Here is a 17,203-nt window from a genome sequence, read left to right as displayed (position 1 = left end):
ACCGGGCATTACAAGAGAAGCAAAGACACATAACATAGCATTAGGACTTGAGCATAAAGTACAGAAGACAAACAAAAGCAAATGACTCAAAATACAAGCACTAAGAAAAAATGCATAGTGCACTTGGTTGTTTGTCTTAATCATTTTACCAACAAAGAAGCCTACTATAGGTGTGACGATTAAAAGATCTGGACTAATAAATTTGTGAATGTGGAAACAATTTTACAATTCTCTTTTGTTTCGTTATTAGCAGGGATATTAGACATAAAGCTTAGACATCAAATATTAATATATGACATGGGATGTTAATATTTATAATGTTCTAATGACCTATAAATCAATTACACCTAATAAAACCACTAACTTACACCGTGTAAATTACAACCAATTAACATCCCCATAGTTTCCATGGAGTTTCCTTATGGAAAAGTGAGGGGATGGGTTTCAGGTACCAAAGGTCTAAGTTTAAGGACCTCAAACAAGCGACAATGTAACGATGGTGAGGCAATAGGGAGGTGGGCATTGCTGGCAATTACATGTAGGACTTCAAAATAGTTATTAAAATGTTTAAGGAACAAGAATAAGAATTGCAAATGAAACTTTGGCATTTTGAGTAAATTTTGAACTGATAAACTGTAATGTCCCCACTTCGGGTCCTTTTTTGTTATGATGTTTTAATTGAATTATAATATTAATAATAGTCATATTTCAATAATCAAAAGATTAAGTCTTATAATGTTTCATTCAATTATAAATAATCATTTATAATGATATTGGAGAATAGCCTTAATAATAGTTGAGATCATAGCAATACTTTATAGTATTACTCAAATAGTGTAAATGTGTATAATTATAATAATAATACTCAATATATTTATATACCTATCTCCACCATAAAATCCATTATTTAATATAAATATATTTTAATAAATAAAACACCTTTTATATGTTATTTAAAGATTTACATTTCCTGTATATATTTACATTTGTTATTTATATATATATATAAAACATGTAATTAGCCTCTAAATGTAAACATTCATTTTTCCTACTTTATGATTATTATTTGTTATATATGTAAATGAAATATATACATACCTTTTATGTTTCCACTTACTTTATCTTATTCTTTAAATAAAAATGAATTTACTTTCCTAAATTGCTGATTACTCACTTTATTCCTTATTCCATGTATTCTTCTCCTTTTCTTAACTATTCCTTTGCTTACGTAAGGGAACTTAGAATTTATATGAAACCAGCCTTAAATAGTTTCATTTAATTTGTTATTATGTGACTAATTAGTTTTTCTTTTTGGTTACCACTTTCTATGCTACAAGCTGACTTTTGCTGCATATATTTCCTATCAAAGGAATTGTGTATGCTTTTGCCCCCTTCGTTTACTATTTGTTTATACATGTCTCAAAATGTCCTCCTTGATCAATGGGTCCATTGGGACTATATTTGCCAGGTAAAGTCATATACATTTTAGATCTCTTTTCGCTCTCTTTCATATGCACGGGTGTTCACCATTTATATCTATTCCCCCGTCAATGAAGGTTTATTTATACCTGAGTAAATGGGTCGTGACCCCTAGGGCATTATTTGTTGAATGGACCGACTTTGTCCAAGTAATTTTGGATTATTATATAATTCATTTACAAACTTATAAATGATTATGTATAATTATAAATAGATTTTATTTATCAATTGGTGGATTGATAATCATTATATAGGCTAGTTATAATTATGCATTATTCTTGTTTTTATTTAATTTGTTTTTTTTATCAATGATATTTTATATCTTGATAATAATTATTTATTTAATTACTAATTGTAATATTCAATCATTTAGTCAATTGTTAATAATTATATTTATTTTCAAGCTCTAGGATTAGGATATTACATAAACATTAAAAGCATGGCAATGATTGCATTGAACATTAACAAAGATAGTTGGAGGTTTGGCACAAAGTGTGTTGCCTACTACAAGACTTCGGAGAAAAGGTCCCAATGCAGTCGAGGCATAGTGCCCTATTCGTGGTTAGGAATCCAGTAACTAGGTGGCATCTCTGAATCACAGAAACACTTGAGTGAGAAGTGGTAAAATGGTGGTGGTGGGTGGCTTGGGATGGGAGTAATGTTCCCCCAAGTCCACTTGTGTAGCTACATCCCCATCCAAGAAACATAAGGATTTTTTTAGGGGCTGGATTCCCTTAGAACAATGCTTCCACCATTATTAATGAGCAATGATACGCATACATTCCAATTGCCAAAATTTTACAACACAAAGAACTTCCAATTCCATAAATCACAAATGAAGAATTCATGACTATATACTTATTAATATGTTCTAGCACCAAGTGATAAGAGCTAATCTACATTTTTATATACTTCACTATAGGCAAACTGTTCATTTTTAAAATGAAATCAACTTTTTACATCTCTTTGACCTTGATCTTATTTTACTTGTTACATTTCTATGCTCAAAATTGCTTCATGAGAGAATTATTGTTAGCCTACAACCCACTGCATATGATTGGGAAGATCAGTTAAGACATAGTCTAACCATTCCATCCATGCTCAACTATGTGTACTTTTTCATTCACAAAACTATGAATTCTAGATTTACAAATATAGTATATGCATACTTAGCGACATACACTAAACTAGAAAGGATGCATAATGTTATAAACTAAATGCACACAAAAGCTATACACAAAGATAAGCCATTAGTTATATGGTATAAAATCAAGAATGTAAAACGGCATGCTCAAATTCCAAGCATCACATATTCTCAAGGCTCTCTGGCCAATGATTTTGGAAACTTCTCACCTTCATAGTTGGCTACATTTATACTTGTATTTTTCTCATGTCCATCTTTTAACATGATTTAGAGTGCATACATGTAGAAAACTGAAAATGTCAAAATACTATTATGTAGGGGAAATGTGAATTGAGGGAAATAAACCCAAGTTTATCATATAACCAAACACAACTCAAAGGGGCATTCAAGGAAATTGATCCTTTCAACCCAATCATAAAATGACTAGATCTCGAAAGATTAATGCTAGCCAAGTAATAAAGGAGCACTAATGCAAGCTAGAATCTAGTGGCTGTAAAATAAGGGAAAAAATATCAAATTCCTTGAAACCCTAGTGTAATAACAGCTAGGAAATGAAATTAAAACACTAGATGTGATAAGTAGAAATTTTGAAATTATAAGACTCATCTTAGGAGTAAAGAATCTGACTTTCTGCCTGATCTGTTGCTCCGAATCAACAAACACTGGATCTAGGCCTAAAACCACAAAATCTGCAAAACCCAGAAATCATTTGACAATCTGGCAAAGATGACTTTCTCCTAAAGCAAGGGAGCAGTGCATCCCTGATCAATTGTGTCTGAACCTAATTCTGATTTCGTAGATTCGCAAAATTACAAAAAGGGTATCTGAATCTGCAACCTATTCACCTTTCCATGATCGGAAACCTACAAAATAAAAGGGTTTTTGTTTGCTGAAGGGGGGGGTTTGCCTTTGTTAAACCCCTATTTAGGAATTATCCTTGAATTGAAATAATTGAATTGCTCAAATGTAAAGTAAATGTATGAATTCACCTTACAATAGTAGGATCTCTTGAATCAAATGCTATGAACTCTCTTTACCAATTGGATTGGATCAAGAATGTGGATGAATGGATGTAGCAGATGCAACAAAGCACCTTCAATGGATTGAGGGAGATCTTGAAGATAACTCCTTCAATTGCTTCAATGCTTGAATCCTTCATCTTCAATGGAGGAATTTGCTTAAAGGATACCTTGAGTGCTTGAGAACTTAAATGCTTGAGTGCTAATGGATGTGAATGCTTGATCATGAACGTGGTGGATGCAAATCAAAGCAAAAGCATGAGATTATATAGGGCTTGGAATAAACTTCCCCCCACAAGCCAATAGCACAATGCATTAACTTCTAGGATCAATTTGAACACGAGACTCGAGGGATGGTCCCAAAATAGGGCCCAAGCAAGGACGCACTTTGTCCCACATTGGGCAAGGACGCCAGCCAGGGCCCAAAACCCTCGGAATTCCTTCAATGTCTCAAAATAGGTCCCAAATCCTAGAAATTAGGTACAAATTTTGAGATATGATCATTCCACCATGGAAAAGAGATTCAAAGTGATTTGATGAAGGAAAGGGAGGACCTTCCAACTGCCACATATGCAGTTGCATTGTCCGTAACAACTTGGAGAACACTTTCTATCCCCACCTCTAAAACAACCTCCTCCAACATTAAGCTTAAATTTTATGCATTCTTTATTATGTTAGATGCATCAATTGACTTAAGAAAAACCATTACTCCATTGGAAACCACTATAGAATTGATAAGAGTGTGGTTTCTTCCATCTGTCCAACAATCTAAAAGAATTGAGCATCAATATTTTTCCCATTGATTCTTTTCAACTTGAGTAATTTCTTTTGCATTTAGAATAGAATCTTGGAGCAACATGCCACTTAAATCTCTTCGACTAGGGGCCTCAAAACCTTTGTCTGCAATTGTCAATGTTGTCACCAAACTCTTCCAACATGGGCTCCTTGCCATGTTGAAGGGAATGTTGTTATTATACCAAAAGTTTGCACAAGCCTTCCCTACTTCCTTGTGTACCTCCTTATTCCAACCTGTCGCTTCCAATGACAGTTGTGATCCTGGTTCATTTCTAGACACAAAATTGAATTTGATTGAAGTGACAGAAGATGATTGGCCATGTACATGTGGACTACGAGTAGAGACAACAATATGTTGCACATCCATCTCAGTAATTGTTGAACTTGGTAAATTAGGAGCAATGGCTTCTTGTATGGCTGCTTGCTGCCTCGCTCTCTCGAATTTCTTTTCATCTAGTACTGCAAGGAGGGCTATCATCTCTCTTTTGACCTCTTCAAGACACAATTTACATGGCTTGGCATCACAACAAGGAATGCCTACAAGATGATATTTAAGACAATTGTTGCCTCCACTATGTTTCTTTATGCACCATTTACAAATAACAATCCCCAACACCAGTCCCATTATGCCATGTTTCCAAGTAGGGTCTCAACTTCTAGCAGGTTTCCTTCCAACAGATTGACTTGCACTAGCAATGTTCGAAGCAGAAGCCAAGCCAGATGCCATTGTGATAATTAATCAACCTACAATATTGATATCAATAAAATATGTATATAATCATTAAGCTAGAACTATTAAAAAAATCACTATATTTATTATATGTATAAACAATTTATCAATATGAATGCCTAAACTTTTCATAATTAATATAAAATATAAACTCCATTTCAATCTAATATATGTATTAATAGTCACTAAAAATATAGTAAACTATCTTTTAATCAATATAAAATAAATTTATTATAATGATTGAAATCTAATATAATCAATATAGACAATTTTTTATTTGTATACATTTAAAATTTTAAAGTTTTAAACATTACTTATTAAAATTTAAAATAATAGACAATAATAACGAATGAAATTTTAATATTTCAACATTTAAAATTGAAGTCATATTAAAGTTATTTACATTTAAGCAATATTAAAACTTAAAATAACATACAAAAATCTAATACTAAATTTACTATATACAAACAAATGTAGGTAAAATATTTCATATCTAAATAACTAGTTAGGAAAATAGATAAATAAATTATTACTCCATTAAGAATGGGCAACATAATACATATATAATTTAAAGAGGGTAAAATTAATAAATTTTTATTTTAATTTGAATCTCAAATTTAAACAAGAGAATCATATTAATATGATTCTCTAATAGTAAAATATTTTAAAATTGCAACATTTATACTATTGATAATTTGGTACTAAAATATTAAAATATTTAAAACAATTTAGATGCCTCATGACTTATATTATTTGGAGGCCTCATACTGAGGATTGATTTAAATTTTCTTTAAAGGTTGTGTTTTTTTTAAATTACAATAGTTTTAGGTTTAGATTGTTTTGGTGTCTGACGAATGTTGTTGTCGAGATCCAACCTGATAGTTCGATCCTAATTTCATGAAGAAGCTTATCATGTTGATGATTCAAGATCTATTAAGATCGTAGATGAGTATGAATAGATTTGGATGAGTGTCTTCTAGTAATGAAACTATCCCTATCAGTTGGTATATCCTGAGGGAGAAAACCCCTATTATTCATCAAAATGAGAACGCCTCTTCTTCCTCATTTATATTCTAGCTTATAGTCCTTTTCATCTTAGACAATTTCTAAAATTGGAGGTTTGGTGTCTATTCAATTTCTTTGGTTTACCACCAAATAACTAGAAGTCAAATCCAGCCTCTAATTGATAGTGTGTCGATAAGTTTCTACATTGCCAATTTCCTTTGTAACTTTTGAACCTTCGACTAATAGATAAATCTTTTAACATAAATTTAGCCGCTTTCACGTTCTCGTTTAATTGTCCCTTCATATTCCATACATTTTGGAATAGATTTCTATATATAGAGCAATGTAGATATTAGCTTATTATAGGCTCGGTTTTCATTAAGTTCAAATATGGAGACTACCATCAAGCTCTGTGTAATGTCCCCGTTTTTGGCTAGTCTGTGTGGTTGATAGAGTTAGCTCATCATAGCGACCCTCGTGAGCCAACAAGGCGTTTTGGGGGTCTCATTATGGATTTACTATTTTTAGTAGTTGCTATTCTTGGCAGTGCAAGGGGTGGCTTGGCAGGTGGTCGCCGCTTACGGTTGATCAAGTTGATCAGGGTAATAATTGCATGAGCTCTTATTTATTTATTATTCATTGAGTTGCATTATTATAATAATGTTTATATTATTATAATAATGACTTTAAGTGATATTTCTAAAAAGCAAGTTGGAAAGTTTCTAGTGTTGAGTTCTTTTGGGAAACTTCCACGATTTCTGAAGTAGAGTTTTATGGAAACTTCTGCCGACGAGAGCTTATAAATAAGAGCTCATTTCATTGGGAAAGACGCACTTGAAGATATATTTACTTTGTTGCCTTCGTGGCTTTTTCCTGAGTTTTGAACTATATGTCCTTGATGAGGTATAAGGGTTTACTTTTGAGTTTGTCTTGCAATTTGCTGCTGAGGTAAAGCAAATTGAGGTTGTTTCTCTACTGTGTCTATTGTCATTGAGAAGTTGGTTTATGGATGAGTTGAATTGAAGAGTCTTCATAAGCTGTGATAACTGTAGTTGAAGACTAGCTGATCGATGGTGTTTGTAATTGCAACTAAGGGCCATTTATATTAGTTGCAATTGTACCTGCTGGGGCATTGAATTAATTCTCTACAGCATTAAGTTTGCCTGTACATGGTTGCCATTTTCCTTCTGCATTCCTGGGCGTTTTGCTACTGTCCTGGACGTGGATTGTAGGGCTGTTTGGGACGTTGGCATACTGGAAATCTGGGCATCAATACCAATTTGGATGCCTTAGTAATCTCTTGTGGCGATTGGTATATCAGACCCGTGATTACTCTCCCAAGGTCTGTAATTTATTGTTGGGCCTATGCCATTCTTGTAGAGGCCTGCAATTATCATATTAAAGCTTCGAATCACCAAATAAGGGGCTGCGATCACCAAATAAAGGCCTGCTTTTGACATTTTGGGGTCACGTTGCTGAAAGGAAGATCTAGCATTAATATTACAGGAGCTGCGATTTGTTCTAAGGGAAGCTAAGTCCCCATTGTCCCCACATTTATTATTAGCCTGCCAAATGTATGACAAATATCAAACTATTGATTAGCAAAAGAAAATTGATGTTTGTTAAGGATATAGCCTATTGAGAGTTTTTGCACTCTAAGGGACTGCAATCAAAACAGCCTTCGATGGACCAATAACAGGAATCATCATCAAAGATTGTTGTTATCAACAGATTTTCTAGTAATAAGAGCAGTCTATGGAATATTGGGAAAAGAGTACATTTTCAATTTAGAGAGATTTAGAGTTCCCTTTGACATTACCTCAATGTTCGTTGCTTTGGTTCATATGGTAGAGGCAGAAAAGTATGGCATAGAACTCCTATGCAGGAGACTTTTCAAGAATATGTATTCAAGTGATCTTGAAAAGGTGTTGATAAATATAAATGTAAATCGCATGATTCCTAGGCCATGTAACTACAATATCAATACAATGGAAGGAATAATGTCCCTACTTTTCCCATTGTATTCACTGAAGATCGAAAGAGATTTTTAATAAATGAAAATCTGTCGTTAGAAGAAAGTGGACTTTCTGATATATTTTCTTCATGTTAAATATCCACTTGGGCAAGATTCAATCGATCAATTTATGAAGGAGGATCAAGTTGGTTTATGGGAGGATATCGAAAACATCAATCTTGAATACATTAAACCAAATAATCCTTATGATGAAATATCTAATTCTAATACTCTTTCTCAGTGATCTGGCATACAGCCTTTTCATATGTAAAGAATAGAAGAATGAATAATAAATAATATTTTATACATTCATGTATAAATTTTGAAAACAAAATTGGATTTCATTCATATTTTGAAAAGATTATTGTTAAGTAGCAACTTAAATAGTAGTATTTATGAATTTTCTATTGCACATTTGATTTTAAATATCAGCAAGTAAGAGATTAACTTCTTTGTATTTTATAATATATTTCTCTCATTTCTAACAACTCGATCTTAGCTTAGTTTAAATGGGAGGTACTCTAACAAGGGTACTAAAAATAGAACTACAAATACAGAAGTTAAAAGCTAGCGCTAGATGATTAAATTATTATAGAGAATTATGTAAAGGTTAAACCAAGGGTAACTCTCCATATCTGATCTTTGGTCCCTAACTGAGATGGAGATCTAATTTATTTTCAGACTTGGGCCTCTTGGCCTTTTACCTATCAAAAAGAAAAAATTTAAAACAATTTTAAAAATTAATAACAATTGAATTTATATATCTTAACATTTAAACTTTTAACTTCAATCTATTATATTTTAATATTTAACCATATGATTCTCTAATGGTAAAATATTTAAAAATCGCAACATTTATACTATTGATAATTTATTACTAAAATATTGGAAACAACATAAACAATATTAAAATTTAAAACAGTTTAAAAAATAAAAACAACTGAATCTAAATATTTTAACATTTAAACTGTTATCTTTAACCTACTATATTTTAATATTTGACTATATTAAATTCTAAACTAATTCTAAACTATTAATCGATCTAATAATCCATAATATAAAAAAGTCGTTACTAAGGACAATGCAATCTAAGTATTTTAAAATATATACATTAAAAATTTTAATTTTAAACTATACTACTGTAAAGCTTAAACTATATCAAATTTAATATTTAATCAACATATTGCCAATAATATAAAATAATCAAACGAAAAATATTTAAAAAATTATAAATCTAAAATTTAAACTTAAAGCTATATTAATATTTAAACCTTAAACTATTTAAACTTAAAACTATATTAAAATTCAAACCTTAAACTATGTTATATTTAAGCCTGTAATTGATTCAATCGATTCAGATTCATCTTACATGGAAAAAAAAGAATGGAAATTAATTAAAGAGAACATATAAAAATCGCAGCAGATAATTTTTCTTCTTGCACAGAGAAACACATTTAGAACAGGTAACGGATTGCTTAATCTGCTGGAAACTTTTTTTACGTAAATACAAGCAACTCTGCTGCAGCTATTACCAAATTACTGACCTGATTTCTTTCTTCTTTTCGGAGAACTTTATCAAATCTGTGTTGTGTATTTTATGCTGCAAGGGTAGGGTTTCTAAAGCCTCGGAGTAGAAGAAAAATATAGAAACGACACAAAGAGGGAAACTGAAAAAAATCTGCATTCTTTCCCGGTAGTTTTCTCATGTACAAATAACCGAAATGTGTGTTGAGTTTTTGGCGAGTTTGCAAGCGAGTTGGACGCGAGTTTGTAGGTGAGTTGAACGCAAGTATATGGCTGAAAATGTAGCGCAAGTTAACATACAAGTTGCTCGCACAGAAAAAACAATAGCGAGCACTCATACACTTGGAGAGTTCCCGCCAAGTGTGTAAACCATGAATGAAAGCATAATCAACGGGTTTGCAAGCACAATCAAGCTCAAGCCAAATTTATAAGTTCAAGTCGTGAATTCAAGTTAGTGCCATAGATTTCCAAATGGAGAAGTATCAACAAATCAAGCAATTCAAGAGCATGATCCATAGCAATCATCCTCAAAGGGTTAGAAAGTTCAAGTCGTGAATTCAAGTTAGTGCCATAGATTTCCAAATGGAGGAGTATCAAGAAATCAAGCAATTCAAGAGCATGATCCATAGCAATCATCCTCAAAGAGTTGAAGAGCTAACCTATGTCACTTTCTAACAATCAAGCAAGAAACATTTGCAGTTTTAAGATCCACAAGCCAGTATCCAATCAAAAAATTCCAGATTTGACCATAAGCAATCAAATCATGCCAAATGTCCAGTCTTCTTATTGGCTATCAAAATCATTGTAATTTTCTTATTGGCCCATGGATTGGTGCCCTCATTTAATTGGTTGGCAAGTTGGTAACCCTAATTACGGTTTGTCGGGAGAATTCTTGGCCCTTGATCTTCAACTGATCTTGGCCCTTCATTGTATTTGAAACTATAAAAGGCAGCGGTCTTCTCCTTTATATTTCATTAACATTAGATTAGATTGTAGGAGACTAGAATAGAAATAGATTAGGCTAGCTATGGGAGAGACTTGATCAAATTGTTGTACGATGCTTTTGAAAAAATGGATAATTCAATGTTGGTTCATAATGGTGAATTACTTAATATTGCTTTGAAGTGTTGTATGGTTTCCTCAATCTTTCACTTGGAGTAGATTTATTTCCTTGTTGAAGTAATTTAGTTGAAAGAGAGAAGTTGTCGATGTTTACTTGCATGACTTGAACAAATATAGACCACTAGCCTCTTGCTGATTGTAAGTGTGCCTTGTGTGGTAAGTCAGTGACTAAAAGCACTAAGATATGCATCAGAAAAGAAATTGGGTGGACAGATCCTCATATAATGATGCCTTTCTTGATCAAATTATTGTTATGATGTTTTTGAAGTAATAGATAATTCATTGTCAATTTGTCATGGTGAATTACTTAATATTGCTTTGAAGTGTTGCATGGTTACCTCAATCTTGTACTTTTCTATTTAAGGAGACTTTGTCACCATTGTTTAAATATTGAACTATCAAGTTTTATAAAAGACTCAATCCCATAAGAGAATCAGTCAATCCTAATTCTTTAGAGAAGGATTTAAGTGGGGAGCATAGAGAGAGAGACCCTTCAAATCTTAACTCATGCATATACCATATACTATTTTCCTTCCCTTATACACATTGTTCAAACTTTCCCCTTGGATATTGATGGACCCTTCAAACTAAGATGTGCATTGGAAAATAAATTGGGTGGACTGACCCTCATAACATGATTTTTTCTTGATCAAATTGTTGCTCTAATGCTTTTGAAGTAATTGATAAGGCATTGCTGGTTTGCTATGATGAATTCATTAATATTGCATTGAAGTGTTGCATGGTTTCCTCAATCTTTCACTTAAGAGTAGACTAATCCTCATTACATGATCCTTTGAAACTAAGATATGCATTAGAAAAGAAATTGGGTGGACTAATGCTCATAACATGATTTTTTTTCTTGATCAAATTGTTGCTATGATGCTTTTGAAGTAACAAGATAAGATAATAAAATTAATGTCCAACAAAAAACCAAAAGGGTTTATGGGACTGAGCATACAAACAAAAGAGCCAATAAAAGCAGGAGCACCAAACGGTGACTAAGAAGACACAAAACAAGACACGAAACCAAACAAACCAAAGTATGGACTAAGGATCCTTCCTTGGTACAAAGAAATCAGCCACAAAAAGATATAACTGTGGATGATCCAGAGTCTTAGATCATCGCCGAGAGCCACTAGAAGAGTGTCGTTGTCTAGAAAGACTGGTGCAGTGATTTGGAGTGAGTGATACTGGATGGCCTTTTCGCACCCCGTGGAGGAGACAGGGGGGGGAAGGCGATGATGAGCTGGTCTGAGATATGGCCCTAAGGTATGAGCAACTGCAAGGTATGCTCACGAAGCTAGGTGGCCTCGCATAGGTAGAGTGCAAACACCGCCGGTCAATATAGCTGAAGAACACTGAAAGAGAAAAGCAATCTCTGAATAGGCAGTAAAATCTCCCTCTAATATCATAGTAAATAGGACAACAAAATATAAAGTGAGTCTCAGTCTCAACCTCCGCCAAAGTAATAGAAAATTCATTGTTAGTTCAATATGGTGAGTTACTTAATATTGCTTTGAAGTGTTGCATGGTTTCCTCAATCTTTCACTAGGAGTTGGGTGGATTGATCCTCATAAAACAATTTATTTTCTTGATGAAAATGTTGCTGTGATGCTTTCGAAGTAATGAATAATTCATTGTTGGTTTGTTATGGTGCATTACTTTTAATATTGCTTTGAGGTGTTGCATGGTTTCCTCAATCTTTCACTTGGAGTAGATTTCTTTCTTTGTTGAAGTAGTTTAATTGAAAGAGAGTTGTTGTGGATGATCACTTGCATGACTCGAGTGAATCCGGGCCACTAGCCTCTTGCTGATTGGAAGTGTGCCTTATGCAGTAAGCTGATGATCAAAAGCATTTAACTTCAATTGATATTAAATCTCTAGTTTGCATCCATTTAATGGGATTAGAGAGAAGATATTGATTTCTAAATCATTTGAATGTTCCATAGAAGCTTGCACTACGTAGTTAGAATTGCTCATTAAGTTGCATCTAGTAGACTCTGAGCTCATTCATAATCCCTTGCATTGTTAGCTGGAAGTAGAAGTAGAAGTAGAACTTTAAGTTTAAGTTGATGTGGAAAGGTTTGAAAATCAAAATATTTTTTAATTGCACATTATGAAGCCAAATCTTTAGAAATGGAAGCAGTCAATATCCATTGAATGAAACAACGTAAGTCCCCTAAGTGATTGCTAGCAAATCACATTATTTCACTGGAAGAGTATCCACAAATTGAAGGAAACATGAAGTCATTTCATGATCTTACTTTGCAAGCTTAGCATGAGAGATGGCCTTATATCAAGAGAGGATTGAGTGTTCGATGTTTCTCCTCAAAACATTGAGTATTCAAATTTTGCATGTGTAGTGGAATAGAACTCACCTTAACAGCTCTTTACTACACACATGTAATGTCCCCTTTAGTAATCGCTTAGGAAAATAATTAATTTCTTATCATCCAAATTGCAAGATCCTTCTTTCTAAATATAACTTCAAGACAGCTCCTTTATTTGTCCTAGACAAGTGTTTTGATGTTGGTGAAGATTAATCGGTAAGGGATATTTCCAATATCAAATTTGATTTTGATATTAACAATGGTGTAACTGATATATGGTGAATTTTGTTTTTTGTCTCTTAACCAAACTTGAGTCTAAACCCAAATCACCAACTTCATTTTTCTTTTAAAATCATGACCGGTGTTGCCAATCTCAAAGCTTTCCAATTTTTTTCCGAAAAAATAATTGTAGGATTTTATCGGTTTTTCTACAACAATTGTTGTTTCTTGCAGCTATTTTAAATCGCACCTAGAGTTGCTAGGGCAAGGGCTTGCACAACAGTTGCTAATTTTTCCTCAAAATCGTGGTTTTAGTTTCATATCGATGTCTCTAGCTACAGGTTGTGATACCTTTGTTTCCTAATATCAGGTTGGATGGTTTATGGTTATCTTGATTATTTCTATATTCTGCAGATTCAAGGAGGGTTTCAGCAGTAGGCTCATGTTGCAGAGTGTGCTCATGAGAAAAGGGCAGCTTTCTATGCATTTTTGACCAAAGACCTACAAATGTCTTCCATAGGGTGGCCACTATTATGGGCATTATGGGAGTGTAATAAATTAAGAATGTAATGCTTCTAATGGTCATCTTTAGTGAGTTTACTTTGATTAGTTACCTTTTATTTTCATATTTAGTTAACAATAGTTTTTTTTAGAAACATCATCTAGTACTTTTCTACGTAAGGAGACTTTGTCAACATTGTTTACTATTGAAATATCAAGTTTTATGACGAACTCAATCCCATAAGACAAATCAGTCTATCCTAATTCTTTGGAGGAGGCTTTAAGCGGGGGGGCACAAAGAGAGACGATACATCTTACCATATACTATTTTCCTTCCCCTCTACCCTCTGTTCAAACTTTCCCTTTGAATATTGATGGACCCTTTCAATCTAAGATATGTATTAGAAAAGAAATTGGGTGGACTGATCCTCATAACAAAAGAAAAGAATCATGCTAAATATAAAATGGAAAAACATGTTCATTAAGGAATCAAAATTAAATATAGTATATTCCTATGTATGTTCACAAAATTACATTTAACTTCCATATTATTCTGTATGGACATACCAGGAGAATGTAATGAAAGGTTGGAATGCCAAACAACATGATATTGCAATTATAGCCACTATAGCATACATGGAACTGGTGTAAAAGTTGTGCCAATAGAAAGATTAGCATACATGGAACTGGTGTAAAAGTTGTGCCAATAGACAGATTCTTGGAACCATATCTGATGCCCATAATGCCATAATCTTCCAAATGAATCCTGCATTAGGTGTGATCAAATTCAAAATGAATGAATGCTAATGTGCGCAGAGCATACATTTAAGAAATTGAGCCAACAAAATTATAATCTTGAAAAAAAAGAAAAAGGAATAAAGGCAAATCTAACAACACAATTGTAGTCATGAAGCATATTCAAAACAAAGTACAACATAAAAATATTCTTTGATTAAACTTAGAAACTACTCTATAATTAATGCAGGAATATAATCTCACATTAGCATAATTATTCAACAAAGTGGCATGCAAACACATTCTAGCGCATTGTGGCTTAGAATTGGAAGTATTCCAGACAAAAAAAACATGGAATAACTAAGAGAAATATATACATAAGATCATGAACCAAGTTTCTCCATAATGACAAATCATGTTGATTAATAACAATCTACCACATACAACTAAACGAGTGTAATATCCCGAATGGATATTTGCCCAGTTTTACCTCAAAATAATTTTCAAAAACATAAACAGATAAATGATGCAATGTAAACCAACAACATAAACCAGTTGACTCCCATTAAATGCGTCAGAATATGTTATTGCATTATACATCAACAATAGAATAACCAAATATCCAGTTCAATCTTAAACACAGAAATACAATTGGATTGGAGATAAACAATAAATGCATCTGTAATCCCAATGTGAATGCTAATGTGAATCCATCGCAAAGACGAATCGGGACTACGTCAAATCCATCTAAGAAGAGCCCAAAGGTTTCCATCCTCAGGATCCTCAACAAGAGAAAGCCAGCAGCTTCCCAAAGCTCTCCAAAGAGAAAACCAGAAAATCAATCTCAAATCCAAGCATTCTCAAAATTAATGAGACTTCCTCCTTTAATGCTCAACCGTGACTCTCCAAATTCCCATTCTGCCTTTCTTCTGATTGCCCCTTTTGTCACATTTTCTCCTTTTTAATTAAAAGAGACTTTTTTAAATAGTTTTAGTTTAACACCAAAGTTACTTTTAATTATTTTATAAGTTGGTCTAGTAATTTGCTAATGTTCCCAAAAAGCGACATTACAACAAGACACAACATGAGTGGAAAAGATACATATATTTTAGAACAACCATTGTGAAAAAATTTATCTTAAATGTTCTTTAAATTACAAAGTTGCATGGACATGGATACAGATATAAATACGGATACGGTATGGAATACGAATAAGACCATTTTTTTAGACTCCCAATATGGATATGGCTGGATACAACATTAACTAAAAACACATACACATATATTTAACGCAGTTTTTTAGTTATATTTAACGCGACATAGAAACATAAATGCTACATATGTAATAATAATTATAATTTAATGCTAAAATAGTAGAGTTGCATTGGAAGATAACCTCAAAAGACAAATTGTTGAAGTAGAAAAACATTTCATTTGCTTTTCTCATTCGGTGTAAGTTTTATTTATACCACAAAAATTTAAAACATTTGCATTAATGAAATTTTTCTTGCAATTAACTTTGAGAAGGTTTATGTCAATTTTTAAAGAAATCAAATCGCACAATATTCGATATAGTTGGAAAATCAGGTTTTTTTGGGTACACATTGTAATGTCCCTTCTAGTAGCGTATCGGCCTTGGTGACATAGGTATGTGATAACAGCTCCTTCATATGACAACAAAGTCTCGACGGCTATGGACAAAGTCAAATTGTGTGGCACCTATCTGAAATTGAGATAGCAGTCGACATCATATGGCAGTCCCTTATGCCTTGAGACAACCTATTCTTCATTTGCGTTACCCATTTGTGCTGGCAACTTTATCATTCATACGGTAAAGTAGTCACCCATACGATGGTTGGATCATCAAACAATGACTATGAGTCACCTGAACAATGGCCTAGTAGCTATATTGTGGATGACTCAAAGTCGCATGGTGTAGATGAAAATGTTGTTGGTTGTCGTAAAATGGGATATTGGTGCAACTAGTTGCATTCTTGGAATTGATGAATTGCAACAAACACTAAGGGTAATAATGTTCAAACAACAAGAATGGAGATGTCCAAGTCATGCTATCTGCACGGTGAAGGATGGGATGACGATGTCAGATGAAGATGCCCTACGATGTCTTGATGCAATGAATATTACCAAAGTGATATAGATCAATGCCACATTGGTCCTTGTGCAGATGTGTGTGTGTGTGTGTATATATGTATATATTTTTTGACAATAACGGATATGAATTTGTTAATTATCATTACCGATGTCAAACCACCGGGATGCATTCAGTAATGGTATAAGGTACTACACTAAGATGTGACTTCACTCATGCAAAGGAAATAACCATGACAGAGTATGAGTTGTTTGTCACCAAAACCTAGAAACGCAAATATATTTATTTTCAAATAATGAGAGTACTTCAGATTACAACTTCGAGAAAGAGTCAAACGATTATTGATTTGTCTCCAAATGAAGATAATCAATAGATTTGGCATAAGTGAAATATCAGAGTGATATTTCCAACGGCATACTAGAGTGGCACTAAACCACAAAAACTGTGAATGTAAACTAGGGAAGATCTTCCACCTC

At 33.1% G+C, this 17,203-nt stretch overlaps 1 protein-coding gene across 2 annotated transcripts in view; it reads right to left on the bottom strand.

The window, feature by feature from the left end:
* LOC149546501 (beta-galactosidase) overlaps nucleotides 1–17,203 on the bottom strand; it is a 252,804-nt gene that overhangs the window by 184,752 nt on the left and 50,849 nt on the right. For both annotated transcript variants that reach the window (XR_016353739.1, XM_089791227.1), the window contains exon 6: nucleotides 14,563–14,648. Coding sequence is in view for 1 of the 2 variants with exons in the window: in XM_089791227.1 (XP_089647353.1) it covers nucleotides 14,563–14,648 (86 nt within the window). In the remaining variant the exon portion in view is untranslated. The remainder of the gene's footprint in view (nucleotides 1–14,562; nucleotides 14,649–17,203) is intronic.

Source organism: Cupressus sempervirens, chromosome 7, assembly GCF_028749045.1.
Source record: "Cupressus sempervirens isolate cs-2001-9-10 chromosome 7, ASM2874904v1, whole genome shotgun sequence".
Lineage (NCBI taxonomy): Eukaryota > Viridiplantae > Streptophyta > Pinopsida > Cupressales > Cupressaceae > Cupressus > Cupressus sempervirens.
Note: the sequence above shows the minus strand (reverse complement) of the source record. Positions and strands in the feature narration are given on the sequence as shown.